We start from the raw sequence: 17,551 nt of genomic DNA, 5'->3' as shown, positions 1-17,551 counted from the left end.
ACTTTTGGCAAGCGGCAGCAGCACTATCCCCATTGGAAAAATGTGTCCTGGAATGAACTGGCCGAGTACCTCTTGCCAAGTGATAACAGCATGCAATATATGGCACAATTTTCCAGTAAACCCGCTTCACAGAGAATGAAATCCTGAGAAAGCTTCCTTCTAGGAATGAATGAAGTAAATCATTTGTCGCATTGTTTTAGTGCGTGCCAGGCAGTCAGGGCACTTAAGTACATTTCTGTTTGTGATTACAGAATTGATCTGATAATGTGTAATGTACTCAGTGAGAGCAGTAGCTAAGGGACTTGAATTCTTTGAGTTATAAAATGAGCAAAGGCCTTCTCCTCAAGATATTTAATTTCTGTGCCAGGTAGTAGGAGAAGCTAGAGTGCATTAATGTATATACCAGCAGCATGAACATATGAGCATATGCAGCCTTGAGAGGGGCAAGAAAAACTCTGGTCTAACCATAACACCATCAAGGACTGTAGTATTTAGAGTCATGCTCAGGGATGTTGGATTGTATCCTTCTTTAGCCCAAGTGGAACTTGACATACTTGGTTACGATTCTTGTTGAGAATGATGCCTAGGGATTTGGTGCAGGCAATGATGATGGACATGCATTCAAGATTGTTGAGGGACTCTAAATCTGATCAAACGGAGCATTGGGGAGATCGGCAGAAATGTGTTTTTCTGAGGGTTAATCTTCAGATGATGTTGAATAATCAAAGTAGGATTTCTTTCCCGGATCACATGGGGTGACTTCCAGGTACAATTGACTATTATTAGCATAATGGTTGAGCCACAGAGTAAGTCTACAATACATTCAAGGTGAATATTGAAGCCAGCAAGGTTAAGAGTGGAGCCTTGGGGTTCACCTTACATATGATTGACTACAAAGGGAAAGCAAATTTGCTATTTTAACCATCTGAAAGAGATGCAGTAGTCAGGTCTCTCCATGCTCCTGTGTTCCATTGAAGTTTCAAGGAGTTCTTTATCTACTTGGTCGAAGGCCACAGACAGATAATGGAGAGAACAGGACTTGCAGGTTATAGTCACTTACTTGGAACATGGCAGGCTCCAGGTAAGGTTCAGTCTTCCCACTGGTTGAATGCAAGGGCAGTTTCTCCTTTGGGGCTCAGGAGCTTTGCCCCTCTTCAATTCCTACACAGTTACAAACAAATATATAAAAATCAATTGACTTATTTAGAGATATAATTGTATCTCTAAACAAATCGATGTATTTAAGTCTGGGCTGTTCTGAAGCAGGAGACGGAAGTCAGGCAGTAAATCAACTTTCTACAATGTGACGCAGGGCTTTCTGTTGTAAAGCCCTTCATTGTCATTGTGGTCTGTGGTTATACACTCTGTAGGCCTGTGATGCGTTCAGTGTCACGGTTTCGGGCATGGGAGCCTACATCCCTGTGTGATTTCAGATGTCCGTCATTCACAGGCAAAAGATACCACTCTTTCATCATATGTGGAAGTGGATGCAAGCATGTCTGATTTGGTGCCTTGTTCTCTCTAATGGTAAGTGATGCTCATTGCTCGTGTTATGTATATTGTGCTTAGACACCTCGCCACTCTAACTTCCTCCACTGTGACACTTCAGGCCCTAGCTGCACGTTGCTGGCCCCGTTAGAACTGGAGCTGCAGCATTTGTTCCCCTGCGAAATGGATCTAAGAAACGAGCAGGCCAGCCAGGATTCTTGTTCCCTTGTGAAGTTTATCCAAATATCTGAGTTAACGGAAAAGTGAAAATGATTTGCTTACAGTGGACAGTTCTCAACAAGATAGGTAAGATGTCCTCATGGCTTTCATTATTTGTACATGACCAACATTTCAAATGAGTTTGTACTACGTTGGCCCTACAAAGATCCAGTGAGGACGATTTGGGAGTCACAGCCAGAGAGCTTCTTGAGTGATCCTAAACCACTAAATCTCAATCGTGGATGAAGAGGTACATGAAATAATAGTGGGGGTATGGGTCACCATAGAGAAGACATTTTGATGCTTGTGGCTCTCTAACTCTTCACCCACTTTTACAGGGAGGAGACTAGTGTGGTGAAATGTCTTAGTGCAACCTTAGAATTAATTTAGTATTGGAGAGCATAATAAATCTAATAAACAGTAAGGATTGTTTATTACACTGGTTGAGTATTTTGGGACATTTTTATATAAATATGCAGAGATATGCAGAGAAAAAAAGGATACGTATCTAACATAAAGCGCCTCAATGCTATTTAATTCACAGACTCCCAATTGAAACATTTCCAATGTTAATTATTTATAACAAATCCTTGTTGTTACTCATTTATCTTAACCTCTTCGCCGCTAATGACAAGGGTAACTCGTCATGGAGTTTCCATTGATTTCAATGGAAATTACATTGAAGAGCCAGAAGCAGCATAGCATCCAAGTGGTTAAGCAGTTAACAACCATTGACAAAGTCAATCGTACTGACAGTTTTAGGTATATGTCAGTTGTTGTGTCATTTATCTGAATGCAACTATATCTCAGAGAGAAACCAAAATACTGGTTAGGTGGAACACTATGGAAATCGCAAAAATGCATTTGACATGTTCCTTTATAGAGAACCCCCACCTTTTTTATCCCACTTAAAGATCTGTCTGAACATATTTCTATATAACTCGTTGCAGGCAGCCACTGTGGGTGCTTTCCGAGGCCGGTGAGAGCATGTGTTTTCAAAGTTAATGCTACATGCAGTGCAAGACACTGGGGAAGCATACATTTTAAAGGACTAAAGTTGTCAGGCGCTACAATTCACACATTACAATAATTGTTAAACATGTTAATGCTATAAGGAATGGGGCAGTTTCTAATGTGTTTAATATTTCAAGACTAAATGTTCCCACTGCTTTATTAGACTTGCTTTATCACTACATTCAATTACTTTAGAAAGCACCATTTGGCAAGTTTTTGAATTTTTTCTTGGGGAAGGGTGGGGCGATCCACCTTGGACCCCAGGTTTGTCCATTAGACCTGTTTGTGTCGCTCACTATATAAAAGTCATGCTCAACGTTTACGCCTCACCACTTTCAAATATCACCGGTCGCCACTGATTGAATGTGATAAAGAAGGCAGTTTGAAGAGATGGTTTTGAGTTCTGCGCCATGTGGTGCTTTCTGCCCTTCAGTAGGAAAAAAGACAACTACAGACTGAAGGTTATTTAGAGCATACAAATCTACTGAGAACTTGCTCAATCTTGAGGCAGAAGGAACTTGCCCTGGGCTAGCGGAGAGGTCACCGGGCGTGCAGGTGCAGTAGGGAGCGGTGGTATTTTCACATCCATCGCAAGATTGGCTGGATTGCGGACAGTTGGTAAGGCCAATCATTTTCTAATGAGCACAGAGTGAGACTGGAATGCAAGAAGAGCTAGTGGAAGACTGATTTTTCATTTAAAAAAGTTCAATACCTCTCACTTTACTTCAGAGAGAGGTATGGCGAAGGAGATAATTTGACAGAGCACTTTTGGAGCTATTAAACTAAAATCATTTCAAAGCTTCAGTGTCACGGGCCTTGGCCTTAAAGCATCCAAACCAACCAAACTAATGGGGTTGAAAAAAATACTGCATTTTCAGCAAAGCTTGAAATAGTGCACTTTTGCCAATAAATACAACAAGAACCACATTCAACAATCTGCACTACGCGGAAGTGCTGATGCCGGAAGGTCTACCAATTAAACTTCTTCTCATTGATAAAGAAGTCAGAGAAAAAAAAACGTTGAAGAAGTAGTGCCCTATGCATCATAAATAAGCTAATCTCTGGTTTCCATGAAGAAGAACATCTTAGGAATGCTTATACATGTTCCCAGAAGCTAGTAGTTTTGTATCTTAAAACTTTGGTAGTCTGCATTGACATCAACACTCTTACCTGTTCTGCATTCTGTCCATCAACTGTGGTTTTTACATCAACACTCTTACCAGCAGAAAGTGTTCATTAATCCAAAATCCAATATAATGAAATACCACACATCAGAAAAGTCAATGTGAAGAGCCACTAAATCTAAGTATAGCACACATGCTTTTACATTTGGAGACCAAGGATACAGCTCAAAGTTATTCAAGGACTTATTTTAGATCCCCAGATTTTTTACATTTTTTTCAACTTCTTTTGGAAGTAGATTTAAAAATACTTTTTCAATCCTACTCACGGACAGAATTCTTACTTTAAGCCTCAAGTAACAAAGTCTAATCAATGGCGTTTAAATTTGCCAATGAAACGTGGGTACACATTACATCAAAACTCAAGTGTTTATTAATTACATTTTTCCTTCACCTCCCTTTAAGCACTTCTTGACTGAAACATCCACAAAGAATCACTGTCCTCTCGCAACATATTCTAAACATGTTATTTCTCGTTACTTCTATTCCCATATCTGTACGTGACTTATCGAACCGCATTCGCTATTGGCTTCCTCTAAAAAAAAGACGCCAAGCGTGTCTTTCTTTGTATCTAGCATCCAAGTGTAATCATGTCAAATATTATTGTCTGGCCCACATTGAAGCATCAGCCTGTCCTTCCTACTGAGACATATGTCAATACCATCTGTCATGCATAATACAAAGTGATGTCATGCATTGTGATCACTACACGGTCTATCATTTAACTCCAAAAGTCAAATGACATCTATCCTGTGTCATGTCCCATAGTCAGTAATTTCATACTTACACTGTACATTCAATTAAGACGTATATTTGCCTTAGTCTAGCTTACCTTTGTGTAGCTTTACTTACCTAAGAGCTTTCCTGAAAACAGGTATGTCGGTTTAGTGAAGGTGAATACATGGTAAGAATGTTTAAGATAATTTTGGCATGGTTCACAAAATCAAATGGAAATCAAAAGGGTAGATGTAAATATAATCTTGCATTTACCTTAGATTTTCTTTTATTTTGAAACTCTTAAAAATGTTGTGCTAGAAAGTTACAACTCCAGACATTTTGCAAGCAGAAATTGTATTACTTACTTCTAATAGTGGTGGTGGCTTCCAGGCAGACAATCTGCTTTGTTCAGAGTTTTAAAAAAGTGCATTTCCAATGTAGGTTTTCCTGTTTTTTTCTCTAAAGGGAAAACAATTCTCCTTCTGGAGAAATTCCCTCTATGACACACCCACTGACTGGGAGGTGAGCTTTTATCACTCTTGCCCCATAAACACAGCTAAAACGACACTCTCCTTGCACCCATTTATGAAGGTTTCTGAAGTGGGAAACTACCTGCAACATTTCTGTAAAACCCACCAGTTTCCCAGATGTTTTACTTAGCCATTCCACGCTCTTTTTCCAACTGATGTAGAAACTCTTACACTCTATGTCCACTTGGGATGCCATATCAAAAAATCCGGTTTCCACTTTATAAGCCAAAATGCACTTGTTTAGACTCATGGGCAGACGCACAAACTGTTCAATTAGGCCTGCCACCAATTACATTAGAATTGCCATCCCAACTTCTTCTACCCCCAGCCATGACGCTGAAAGGATGGACAGATTCGTAGCTCTTTCTCAATTCTATCTGACAAAATCCATTCGGCGAGCTAACACAAGTGTTCTTAACAGCCAGGTCTTCCACCTAGGACTTACCGCAATGGGTACTTCAATGCATAAGCCGACGCCAGGAATCCACCCAGATTGTGTCCTAACAAGATCATCTTTTCCAGTCCTACTTCAATCCTCCACTCTTCTATGGAATCCACAAACTGATTTTCAGCTCCTTCTGCATCACTCGGAAACAACGGGCGACTACTGCGGCCAAATCCCAAGATGTCAAAAGCGTACACAGCCCGGTCTTGGCCGAGTTCTTCAAAATTAAGAGCCCAAAGTCCAACTGCGCCTCCAAAGCCATGCAAAAGGACTATTGGGGTTTTGTCTGAAATGGCCTGAGTGAATGAGAGAGTCCAGATTTTATTTCCGTTCGATATTGTTATGTGTTCTTTACTGTACGGGATCTTGATACCTGTTAAGAGAGAAAAACAAACAAATTCTAAGTTGGAAAAGTACATCATACAGAACAGAAACAAACATTTAAAGAGCAAAATCAGCCCAGAAGGGGGAAATGTTCTACAAACACTGGCTATTTATTTACACATCAATAAAGCGTAGATATCTGCCGAGGAGGCAGAGTGCTATTCAAAAGACTATAAAGTATGAAACAAAACTGTAGTGAAGAGAGATAGCAACCCACAAATGGCTGGAAGAAAACTAAACACAACCAGGTGAAATTTGAAAAACAGATACTGACTGACTTTTCTTGATACAGACAAATAATAACATTTGTGTAAACATTTCTCTTGGATGGGAATTTCAAAGTGTGGATGCGGCAGTTGAGAAGTCTTAGTCAAGAGTTTTCTATTTTTGGACCAGAGGAAGTGCCTACTAAAAACCCAGGGATGAATAGGTCACCTCTAAAACAGTTAGTTGTGCAAGAGCAAGGATCTGATGCTCTGAGGTTACTGTACAGGTGTTCGATCACAGGCATGCATTTATTTATAGTTTTTTTTAAATACACTGTTACCCCATGGGTGTCCTGGTGCTAAAGAAACTAGGTGTCATTGCTATCAAAAGGCAAGCAGATGGAGCCAAATGAAGATTTAAGAAATTGATCAAATTCACTGGTGTCAACAGCAATGAGAAAAACAGCATTCAAAGCTCATAAGAAGAAAGAGGCTCCCTTTACTAACAGCGTAGTAATACAGCAAACCCCAGACTGTGATGTACTTATCCATTACTAACTAATCAGACCCTCCCATAGACTTCTTGGGAAAGGATTTCACTCGAACTAGAGAACAATGGGGCGGTCCCGTGTGAAAATAGACAAAAAATTAAAACTGCAAAGTACAAGCTCAGAAATATAAACTCAAAATATCGATGATAATCAAACCTCTGCCCACAATAATACTGGGGGGACTCTAGATGCTACTTCTAAATGCTTTCTGCTAGACTAGATATGCAATGTGCATGAGGTGGCAGATGCAATGTGCATGAGGTGGCAGCTTCCTATCTTGCTTGTGTGAGGCAAGCAGGAAGTCTTCCAGATGGTGAAAGCAGCTATCCGTCGGTGTCCAGCACAGTGATCAGGGTTAAGTATGTCCATGGACAGCCCTGTCTAGAGCAGTAGTATGCGTTACATCCTAGGCCAGGCCACAAGCTGAAGCTTCAAGAATATGGCCCTGAAGACATGCAGGAAGTGCAATGGGCACTCACCCTAACCCCCTCATTTGGCAAATTCCAACTTCTGTGCAAGGCAACAGGTTTACAGATTTTGCAACCATCCACTTTTTCCAATGTTATGAAGCAAGCATCCCAGTGCTCTTGGGCACACAGATCAATTACACCCAAACACCTCCGGACCATCACCTCACTTCCCGAATTCTGAATGGCCGTCAAGAGCTGGCTGTTCGAATAAGCCTTTGGGGCCTGCAAGCACCTGGATACCCTTTCGAGTGATTAGTCGCGCTTTATAAATCCTGATTGATTGACTCCATATCCAACAAGCCTAAATCCTGTTTCTTCCTGTGAAAAATAGAGTATCGGTGTGCCATGCGAACCGTGAGGAGCACTTCTCCGCAAAGAGAGGGCAGGATATATGATGTGCTGTGCCACTTACATGCCCAGGACACCTGATCTTCTTGAAAGACTAGAAGAGAACTTTGCTTCAAGTAACGTTATGCCAAATGTAAAGTAAATCAAGTTTTATTTATCAGTTTGACAGGCACTCACAGGTTCAAAAAAAGAACCACAGCATAACCTAAACTGAGTATGCCACAGATGAATCAGAAGTGCCTCATATCTCAGCATTTTATATGCAATGACTGGAAGGGACTCGAGGAGCTTTGCGGACAACATGGAAACAAATGGGCTTATGTTAAGAATGATACAAATGCAGTACGTGAAACATTTGGCCATGTGTATATTTCTATATCCTAGCTTCCTAGCTGTTATTTAGGGGTCTCCAGGGTCACAGCTGCGACTCCTGCCTGCCCCTAACACTGCTTTTGCGACCGCTAGCCTCGGAGGTGGCAAAATCAGTGCCAGCAGCACAGGAGCAGCTTACCCTAATGGACGTCGTTTGGTGCTCCATTTTCCTAATTTTCAGTTAAATGTTTATTAAAGTATAGCGGAGTTGGACGCCTTCGCCAAAGTGGCCGGGTTCAAAATGAACACACACAAATCGATCGCCTTAGACTTATCATTGTCTCCCCCACAAGAGTTTATTTACAAGGCCTCTTTCCCATCCAGTGGGCATCGGACACAGTCCCGTATCTAGGGATCCAATTGGCCCCTTCACTTAACACCATGGCTGTGGCTAACTACACGACACTCCGTGGGAAGATTCGGGAGGAGGTAGGCCGGTGGAAGCATTTCCCGCTCTCCTGGTTGGGCAGGACCGCAGCGGTCAACATGACCATCCTACCCCAAATTCTCTATCTTTTCCGGGCTCTACCGTTGAGACCACCCGCCGGATGGATCCGGCAAACACAAACCGAACTTGCCCAATTTATCTGGCAGGGCCGGAAACCCAGAATGCGGAGGGCATTGGCCACACTGGCCCCGGAATCGGGGGGGCCTGGGGATACCTGACTTGCATAAATACTACTAGGCGGCGCAATCGCGCTACCTGGTCGAATGGAGTAAATGGGAGTCGGAGAGACACTGGTTCTTCCAGGACCAGGCTGTGGCCGGCCGCCCATTGCAGGAAATACCCTTTCTCCGGAACATCCACAGGCCTGCTAACCTCTACGCCTCGTATATCACACGGGTTCCCTTAGAAGTGTGGGATGCCATTTGGTTTACCCATGACCTTACAACCTTTCCCCGCTGATGGGTAACCCAGACTTTACCACGGGCGCAGGGAGATCGACTTTCACACATCGGAGGCCGGCAGGTTGCCGATTCTTATATCACATCTATAGCCCAGAGGGAGTGATCCCCTTCCCACATTTTAAACAAGAGTATGGCTTCCCAGAGACGGAACGGATGCGCTACCTTCAAGTCAGACACTGGGCACTTCAACTACAGGTGAGGACAAGCGCAGACAGACGGTCTCTGCCGTATGAACGATGGCTTCTATCCCGCACCTCAGACACTAAACTCATATCTGACCTTTACAAGATGCTGCAGACAACACAAACGCATATTTATAACCCAGGCAGGGAGCGATGGGAAAGAGAACTAGGCAGGTACTTAGTCACAAAGAATGGGAGAAGATATCCTATAGAGCACGTCACTCCGCATACCACATGGGGCTCACGGAGACACTCACGAAAATAACAACATACTGGTACTACACCCCAGAACGGTTGCACGAGATGGACCGTAGGAAAGAAGTCCTGCTGGCGGGGCTGTGGCCAAGTTGGTTACCTGGTGCACTTGTTGTGGGACTGTGACCAACTCCGCTCTTACTGGACGCAGGTGCTTGATGATGTGGGCAAACACTTTCAAACAGAGCTTCCACGCTTTCCAGCGTATGTCTTACTAGGGCTTCCTAACCCACTAACATACCCCTTACACTCCCGCAGAGGACGCCAAAAAGCCATTGCACTGGGTTCCGCGGTGCAAAATATCCTCGCACCCTGGCACACCTCCACAACTCCCTCCATCACTGGCTGGCTGCACAGGTTGTGGCATGTACTAGGCATGGAGAAGTTATCGCTCACCATGACTGAGGAGGGAGATAAATATGAGGAGCTCTGGCAACTATTTCGATCACTTCTGATCACGGAATTCAGTGAAATCACTTGTCCTCGATACCTTCGACTGTTGAGGCTCACGGAGCCAAAGGAGACCGACCCTTAGCAGATACAGATAGGGAGACATAGTGGATGGGAGCGGCGGGGAAGGTTGGGGCTGGGATGAGCACTGGACGGGAGGGTGGGGGAGGGAGGGTCAGATGGGGGGAGAGGCGGGAGGTTCTTATAGTTGTTGTTTAACCTTATCTCTACATTTCTGAGGCTATCCTCATCAGGCTGTATTTTGTATGTTACAACATGCCTATCTTGGGCCCCATTTGCTTTTATGCCACCTATTACTAGCACATGATCAGAATGCATATGTGGTGAAATGTTTCTTTCTCTGTATTGATTTCAATAAAAAGAGTTCAACCATAAATGTTTATTAAACAAAAATTAGTGTAAAACAATGGAATATAATTAGCTGAAAAGTGACTGTTGGACTTGGCCCTTTTTCCATGAATTTTTTCACTGTTGAGGGAATCAACATGTCATGTGGATGTATTTCAAATGCAAATGTTAAATACTGTGCAATGGTGAATGCAGGTTAATTTTCACCATTGTGTAAAATGTCAGTTTTAAAATGGACGCCATTTCGGTCTACTTGTGCCACCTGCCTGAGGTGGGTTGGCGGTCTAGTATTTGAAGTGACAAGGTGCTCTACACTCCCCCCCACATTGACAGTGAGGCGGGAACTGCCAGGGACCTTCTAGAAGTTTCCAGCCCTTTCTGGTAGGTGGGAAGAGGGGAGTATATGTAGAGCAGTAGAGATGTCATGTGCTCAGACTGAAGGTGGAATAAATTGAGAAGGAACGCTCTGCCAGGAGGTAACGCCTCAAGGGCCTGTATGCTGGCCCCATAGCCCATCTGTACCCCTCTGCCTACAGGGCCAGGGAGATCCTTTGCTGGAGTGAAGCCTGCTATGTCAGGAGGAGTGTCACTTTATGGGAGATGACTGCTTCTAGGAGCTGCTGTCCTGTACTGATGAGTGCCCACTGTCTGCTGATCTTGCCCTGCCTGGCCTGCCTGCTCTGCTGCCCTAGCGCCTCATGAGTGCTATACTTTGACTGCCTGTTTTCTAAGGAGGTGAGGAGTGTGGACACTACTTCCTTGTGTGGGACTATGGATCCTCGCCAGCTCCTTAGCACCTTGTGAGGGCTGCAGCGGTGCTGTCATAGCGCTATATCTCCATCCCCAAAGAGAGGAGTAGGGTGGATCCTGCAGCGGACGTCTGGTGAGGGAGTACCCCTGCATGTTCCCCTAGCGCCTTGTGAGCTCTATCTTCTGGTTGCCTGCACTCCAAGGAGGTGAGGAGCGTGGGCGCTACTCCCTCAGGTGGGACCCTGGGATTGTGAGTCACTAACGCCTGGTGAGCACCATATTTGAAGTGACTGTGCTGCTCTGCCTGCACTCTAGCGCCTGGTGGGCACTGTTTTCCTGATTACCAGAAGAGGTACACTATCTTCTACACCTGAAGCTTGTAGTGGGACCTAGTGCCTCGCAAGCGCTATATTCAAGGTGCCAGGGGAAGAGGAGCCAACGCCTGCAGCGCTGTGCTGTCAAAGTGCTATATTTCAATTCCCTTGCGTGTGTGCTGCATTGGGGTGCTGCCAGAGTGTCATATTCGCATTGTCTGTGCTCTGCTTGCTGCCAAGGAGCTACAACTGTGCCCAGGAAAAGAGGAGTGGACATCTGCAGCGCCGGGATTCTAAAGCGCTACGAGAATATCCCGGCGTTTGGGATTCCCCCCCAGGGCTGGACTGGCTACCGGGCGGTTGTGTGTGCTGCCAAGCTGGGGGCTGATTTCGTTGATGGGGGCCTGCGTGTGCTGAACAAAATTTGTTTTGCTTTTTCAATTTCAAAACGCACGCAGGTCCCCATCAACGAAATCAGCCCCCACTGCAGAGAAATTAGCCCCCAGCTTGGCAGCACACAGAAATGCCCGGTAGCCAGTCCGGCCCAGATTCCCCCTGCCTGCTTGGTTGACAGCGGGCAGCTGCAATATTGTGGGGCACTCTTAATTTCAGAGTCCAGAAGAGGGACTCCAACATCATAGTGTTCTTTTGGGGGCAGTTTTGAAGTTAGTAGCCCCGGAGGGGTGCTCCCAGGACACAGGGGCCAATTCTCCTGGTACTCAACACAGCTGCGCCACAGAAGAGAGGGCAGCTGACCTGTAAGGCTGATGGCACTTATAATGCGTGCCGATTTCCCTCAATGACTGCATTGCTGTTAATGTTTTATGGCCCCTCCTAATGTGACTTACGCTAATGTGATGATCCTAGTGCATTTATACTAATGTGTCAATGCTAACACTTTTATGCTCATTGCATTGCTGCCTGGGTTTATGCTGATGTCCAATGCAGTGAGGCTGATCTATGCACATTGTGATTAATGACTAGTGACAGTATTGCCCCCATGATAATTGTGTTTCATGCCTGCATGCCTCATGTGAGATGCTGCATCCCAATGCCCTTCCCTAGTGCTGGCACTGATTGCTTATGTGTTGCTCATGATGATGCCTACATCTTAAGGGGGCTTAGGCTGGTCTGGTATATAAGGTGGTCTTGTGCCTATGATAATGCCATGATGTTTACCTTTTATGCCTAATGCTTTGAGGTTAAGAAGGAAGCCTCTAGGCGCACACATTCATGCCTAATGCTTAAGGTTTCTTTTCCCCTAAGGCTACAGCGTTGGTGTTCTGCATACTGTGCCTAACCTGATGTTTCCATTCCAGGCCTACGCCAGTGGTGATTTATGCGCATGATTTCTGTCAAATGTGTTTTTATGCCTAACGTCAGGTTATGATGTGCAGAGACTAGGCCTGCGCTCGTGTTCATGCTTATGCTTTTACGCCCAATATGCCACTGTTGCCTAATGCTCTTTGCTTGTGCTCACAGGGTTAGGCCGAAGGGACTTTAGGCGAACCTGATTTCTACCATGCTAATGTTATGAGGCTACATGTTCATGCTGACTTGGTTTATGCAAATATGATGCTGCTCAGTTCCCAGTCCATAACCCTGGAGGGTGGTGATACTGATGAGGAGGAAGAAGTTGATAGGGCAGAGACGCCAGTAGCGAATGTGGACACCATATTCTGGGGATCCCGTGCTGGGTCCAGGCCCGGAGGCACTGCCCCATCCCTTTCCCTGTCTCCAGAAGAGTGGGTAGATAGGAGGGAAGAAAGGGAGCAGCAGCTGGCTTTGGAGAAGCTCAGGTTGAGCACGCCAAGGAGATAGCACAGCTGAGGGTGCAAGAGAAACAGTTGGAGACTGAAAAGGTCCTTGCACAGGAAAGGATGGCGGAGGCAGAGAGGGCTTTTGCCAGGGAGAGACTAGCTCAGGTGGGTAGGCTGTCCCCTGCGAGTGGTTTCTGTGGTCTGGATTCACCAGTGAGGGTGAAATCCAGTGGTGGCAGCGAGAGTGAATCCAATGTAGGGAGCCCCACTCCCAGAGCCTGGGAGACGGTGCCTGATTCCCAGAAAGAGGGGGACAGGTTAGAGTTCAGGGGCAGGGGAAAACTGTCCCACCAGTTCTGGGGGGACTTTGCGGATGTGTGTTGGACTGCATTGAAGGATTGGGTGGTGGGTAGAGCAGTGAAGGATTGGGAAGGGCTGTTCCAGGTAGTTATCAAGGAGCACATGCTAAGAAATTGTTTCCCAAGGTTGTGCCACCACCTGTTGCAGTGTGGGTTCTCCGACCCCAGAGAGCTTGCACGTGAGGCAGATCTTTAGGTGAGTGCCAGAGAGTCTAAGGGAATGGTGCAGGGATCTTCCGACCCAGCGAGGTGGGAGAGGTGCAGAATAGCCCAGTTAGGTCCCGGGTTAGTGAGAGGGTTGTGGGCCTCACGTCCTAACTACAGGAAGGAGTGAGACGAGGAGGTGTCCCGAGGTGCCACACCCGCAGTCTCAGGGCCTGGAGAGTTCCATAAGGGAACCCCAGGTTGGGAGCCTAGGCTGTCCTGAAAGGCCATCCATTGAAGAGGAGCCCCTAGTGTCAGGAGAACCAGGGGTGTCTGTAACCAGAGCTCCAGAGGTTCACAGGGTTTAGATCCTGGGCTGGGATGGCAGGTTCGGGAACTACCTGACCTGGAGGGTGGGACACCTGTAGTCAGTGTCCTCACCACTCCTGGTTCTTGCACGAATTATCAGCCGTATACCTAGGCGAAACTTAGTATTAAACAGATAAACCGATTATGGCACTTTGCTCGACATCTGCCTGCACTATGCCAGTTCTTCCACCTGTGTGCTTTGAAACTTAAAGTCGAGAGCACACATATGAGTGGTAGAGTAAAGCTTAATACTCCCGCTTTTTGACAATGATAAGAACAAGTTTGACAAAAGGAGGTATTTATGTCCCCTGTTAAAACCCCTTTTTTCAACAAAAAAAAAAAACAAAAAAAAAAGGTTCACGCATTATCTGTAAAGAATTCTCTTCATGCTTATAATTAATCACAAATAGGCATAAAACTCGAACTTTCCTTTAACTGCCTATCCAGGTGAGAAGTTCGCCTCCAAGTTTATCAAAGAAGTGACGATCTTGGAATAGTCTCAAAAGACTCTGAGGAATGAACACGATGACACAGAAGTGACCTATTCTGCCACATACTAAGCGCCTGGAAGAGTCTCCTCTAATACTACATAAACTCCACGCACTACCACAAAGTAAGCTGTTAATCTTGATAGCAAGAATGCAAAGATTATGCATTACAGTGACAGTTGGATGTGAAACTGAATATGATTGTTACTTCATACATAGATCCTCTAGACGATCAAGCGGAGGTGTATAACACTATAAAGATTACTCCACTCCAGGATCAAGACTGGCAATGCAAATTGAAAATGCCATAATAGTAAGACCTTATGATCACTAGTAGCTATGACCCTGTATGATTCTATATAATAAACTCTTTCTGTAAAAAACTGAAAAAATCCTCATGTACTGTATACTAATGAATGTCCCATATACCTTTTTAGATTCATGAAGTTTTTAACCATAGTCCTGAGGAAGGTGTTCTACCCATCTAAGCACCGAAACGCGTCGACAACACTGGCTTTTTAAATTGTTTTTCATATGCTTTTACATTGTATTTTTGTGTAAGAAATATAATATGTATGTAACCTTATGGTAAGAAATTGTTCATGTCTAATTATTTGATATAAGAAACTTTTTCTTTTTAAATAAATGTGATATTTTGATATAATCTATGGTCTGTTGGTATATGTGTTACTGAGGTTATTTGAGTTTTCTAGATAGGTGTCTGGCTTTACTAGTTACATTCATATAAAACTATACTTAAAAACCATAGAAGGGATTCTCCTTTTTTAGCTATATTATTTCCCAGTCCTTTCTGGGTTCATCAGGGAAAACTCTCTCCTTTTCCGACTCACCAAGTTGACTTCCAGGGGTTCTTTTCCAGATGGGATGCTGCGGAACTCTGGGAGGGGGTGCAGAGGGAGGAAGGGCTCGCCTCTGGCACCGGCTCAGCCACAGGGCTTAGATTCTGGGTTGGGATCCCAGGGACAGGTACTGCCTGACCTGGCGGGTAGGACATCTGTAAGCAGTGTCCCCCCAGAATTGTCTTCCAGGGGTACTCCTCCTGTTGGGAGGGTGCGGAACTCTGGGAGGGTTGCAGGGGGGAGGGAGGACTCTCCCCTGGCACCGGTTCAACCTAAGGGTTTAGACCCTAGGTTGATGGATCAGTTGGAGGGCCGCAGCCCTGGACGAGTTAGAGAGTGGTTTTCTGAGGGTGCCTGCATAGGAGTAGAGGGCTGAACCCCAGAAGGAGAGGTAGGGGAAGGAGAGCCTTGCCCTGGACTGCTGTTCAGCCTGAGGGTGCAGAGCCCAGGTGGGAGGACCAGTGGCAGTTTGGAACTGCACGAAGGAGTGTGGTCAACGGGTACTACGGGCCTGGGGCTACTGCCCCCCACTCTATGAGACAGCAAGGGCCAGAGACATCTGGATGGCCTAGGAGCCGGTCCTAGCCGCAACCGACTAGGGAGCACAAGTGGGATAGCTTAGTTGGTCCAGGGAGGTTTGCGAGAGGGAACCATCGGGTTCCTGAGTGGCGGAGAACCAGCGGGTGTCCCCGTAGTTGCGGGCCCGCGTCAACGTTTTCTCGCCCCAAGCAGGGAAGCCTATCAAGGCATTCATTTGTCTACCCTGGCTTTTGGCTGGGAAGGGGTTGTGTTGGACTTGGCCTTTTTCCCTGAATTTATTCGCTTTTGTGGGAATCAACATGTCATGTGGATGTATTTCAAATTCAAATGTTAAATGCTGTGCAATGGTGTATGCAGGTTTATTTTGACCATTGTGTAAAATGTCACTTTTAAAATGGATGCCATTTCTGTCTGCTTGTGCCGCCAGCCTGAGGTGGGTTGGCGGTCTACTGTTTGAAGTGACAAGCTGCTCTACACTCCCCCCACAATGACAGTGAGGCTGGAACTGCCAGGGACCATCTAGAAGCTTCCAGCCCTTTCTGGTAGGTGGGAGGAGGGGTGTATTTGTAGAGCAGTAGAGATGCCATGTGCTCAGACTGAAGTTAGACTGGATTGAAAGGGGACACTCTGCCAGGAGGTACCGCCGCAAGGGCCTGTGTGCTGGCCCCTGAGCCCATCTGTACCCCTCTGCTGTCCACAGGGCCAGTGAGAGCCTTTACTGGAGTGAAGACTGCTATGTCAGGAGGAGTGCCACTTTATGGGAGATGACTGCTTCTAGGAGATGTTGTCCTGTACTGATGAATGCCCACTGTCTGCTGATCGTGAGCGCTATACTTTGACTGCCTGTATTCCAAGGAGGTGAGAAGTGTAGACACTACTTCCTTGTGTGGGACACTGGATCTTCGCCAGCCCCCTAGCGCCTTGAGGAATGCAGCTTTATTTAGTGGGACCTGCAGCACGGTGCTGTCATAGCGCTATATCTCCATCCCCAAAGAGAGGAGGAGCGTGGATCCTGCAGCTAACGTCTGGTGATTGAGTCCCCCTGCATGTTCCCCTAGCGCCTTGTGAGCGCTATCTTCTGGTTGCCTGCACTCCAAGGAGGTGAGGAGCTTGGCCGCTACTCCATTGGGTGGGACCCTGGGATTGTGAGTTACCTAGCGCCTGGTGAGCGACATATTAGAAGTGACTGTGCTGCTCTGACTGCACTCTAGCGCCTGGTGGGCACTGTTTTCCTGATTACCTGAAGAGGTTCACTACCTTCTGTCCCTGAAGTTTCTAGTGGGACCTAGTGCCTCGCAAGCGCTATATTCAAGGTGCTAGGGGAAGAGGAGCTGACGCCTGCAGCGATGTGCTGTCAAAGCGCTATATTTCAATTACCCAGCGTGTGTGCTGCATTGGGGTGCTGCCAGAGTGCCATATTTGCATTGACTGTGCTCTGCTTGCCCAGGAGAAGAGGAGCTGACGTCTGCAGCGCCGGGATTCTAAAGCGCTACGAGGGAATCCCGGCGTGTGGGATTCCCCCCTGCCTGCTTGGTTGACAGCGGGCAGCTGCAACATTGTGGGGCACTCTTAATTCCCAGGACCAGAAGAGGGACTCCAACATCCCAGTGTTCTTTTGGGGGTAGTTTTGAAGTTAGTAGCCCCGTAGGGGGGCTCCCAGGATACAGTGGACCACTTCTCCCGGTACTCGACACAGCTGCGCCGCAGAAGAGAGGGCAGCTGCACAACAGGGGGCATCTTTAATCTTAGAGTCCCAGAAGAGGGGCTCCATTTTTCCCAGGCGCTGTGGCACCAAAGGCTAACCTGCAAGGCTGATGGTACTTATAATGTGCCATAAGGAGAACATTATTCATCTCCTGTGTTTCTGTTCTGAACTG

At 46.0% G+C, this 17,551-nt stretch overlaps 1 protein-coding gene across 2 annotated transcripts in view; it reads right to left on the bottom strand.

The window, feature by feature from the left end:
* ABHD5 (abhydrolase domain containing 5, lysophosphatidic acid acyltransferase) overlaps window positions 1-17,551 on the bottom strand; it is a 189,882-nt gene that overhangs the window by 71,615 nt on the left and 100,716 nt on the right. For both annotated transcript variants that reach the window (XM_086942091.1, XM_086942090.1), the window contains one exon: window positions 5,595-5,967. In XM_086942091.1, the coding sequence (XP_086798217.1) occupies window positions 5,595-5,967 (373 nt within the window). The remainder of the gene's footprint in view (window positions 1-5,594; window positions 5,968-17,551) is intronic.

This window comes from Lissotriton vulgaris, chromosome 10 (assembly GCF_964263255.1).
Source record: "Lissotriton vulgaris chromosome 10, aLisVul1.2, whole genome shotgun sequence".
NCBI classification, from domain to species: Eukaryota; Metazoa; Chordata; class Amphibia; order Caudata; family Salamandridae; genus Lissotriton; species Lissotriton vulgaris.
This window is presented reverse-complemented; position numbering and strand designations above follow the sequence as displayed.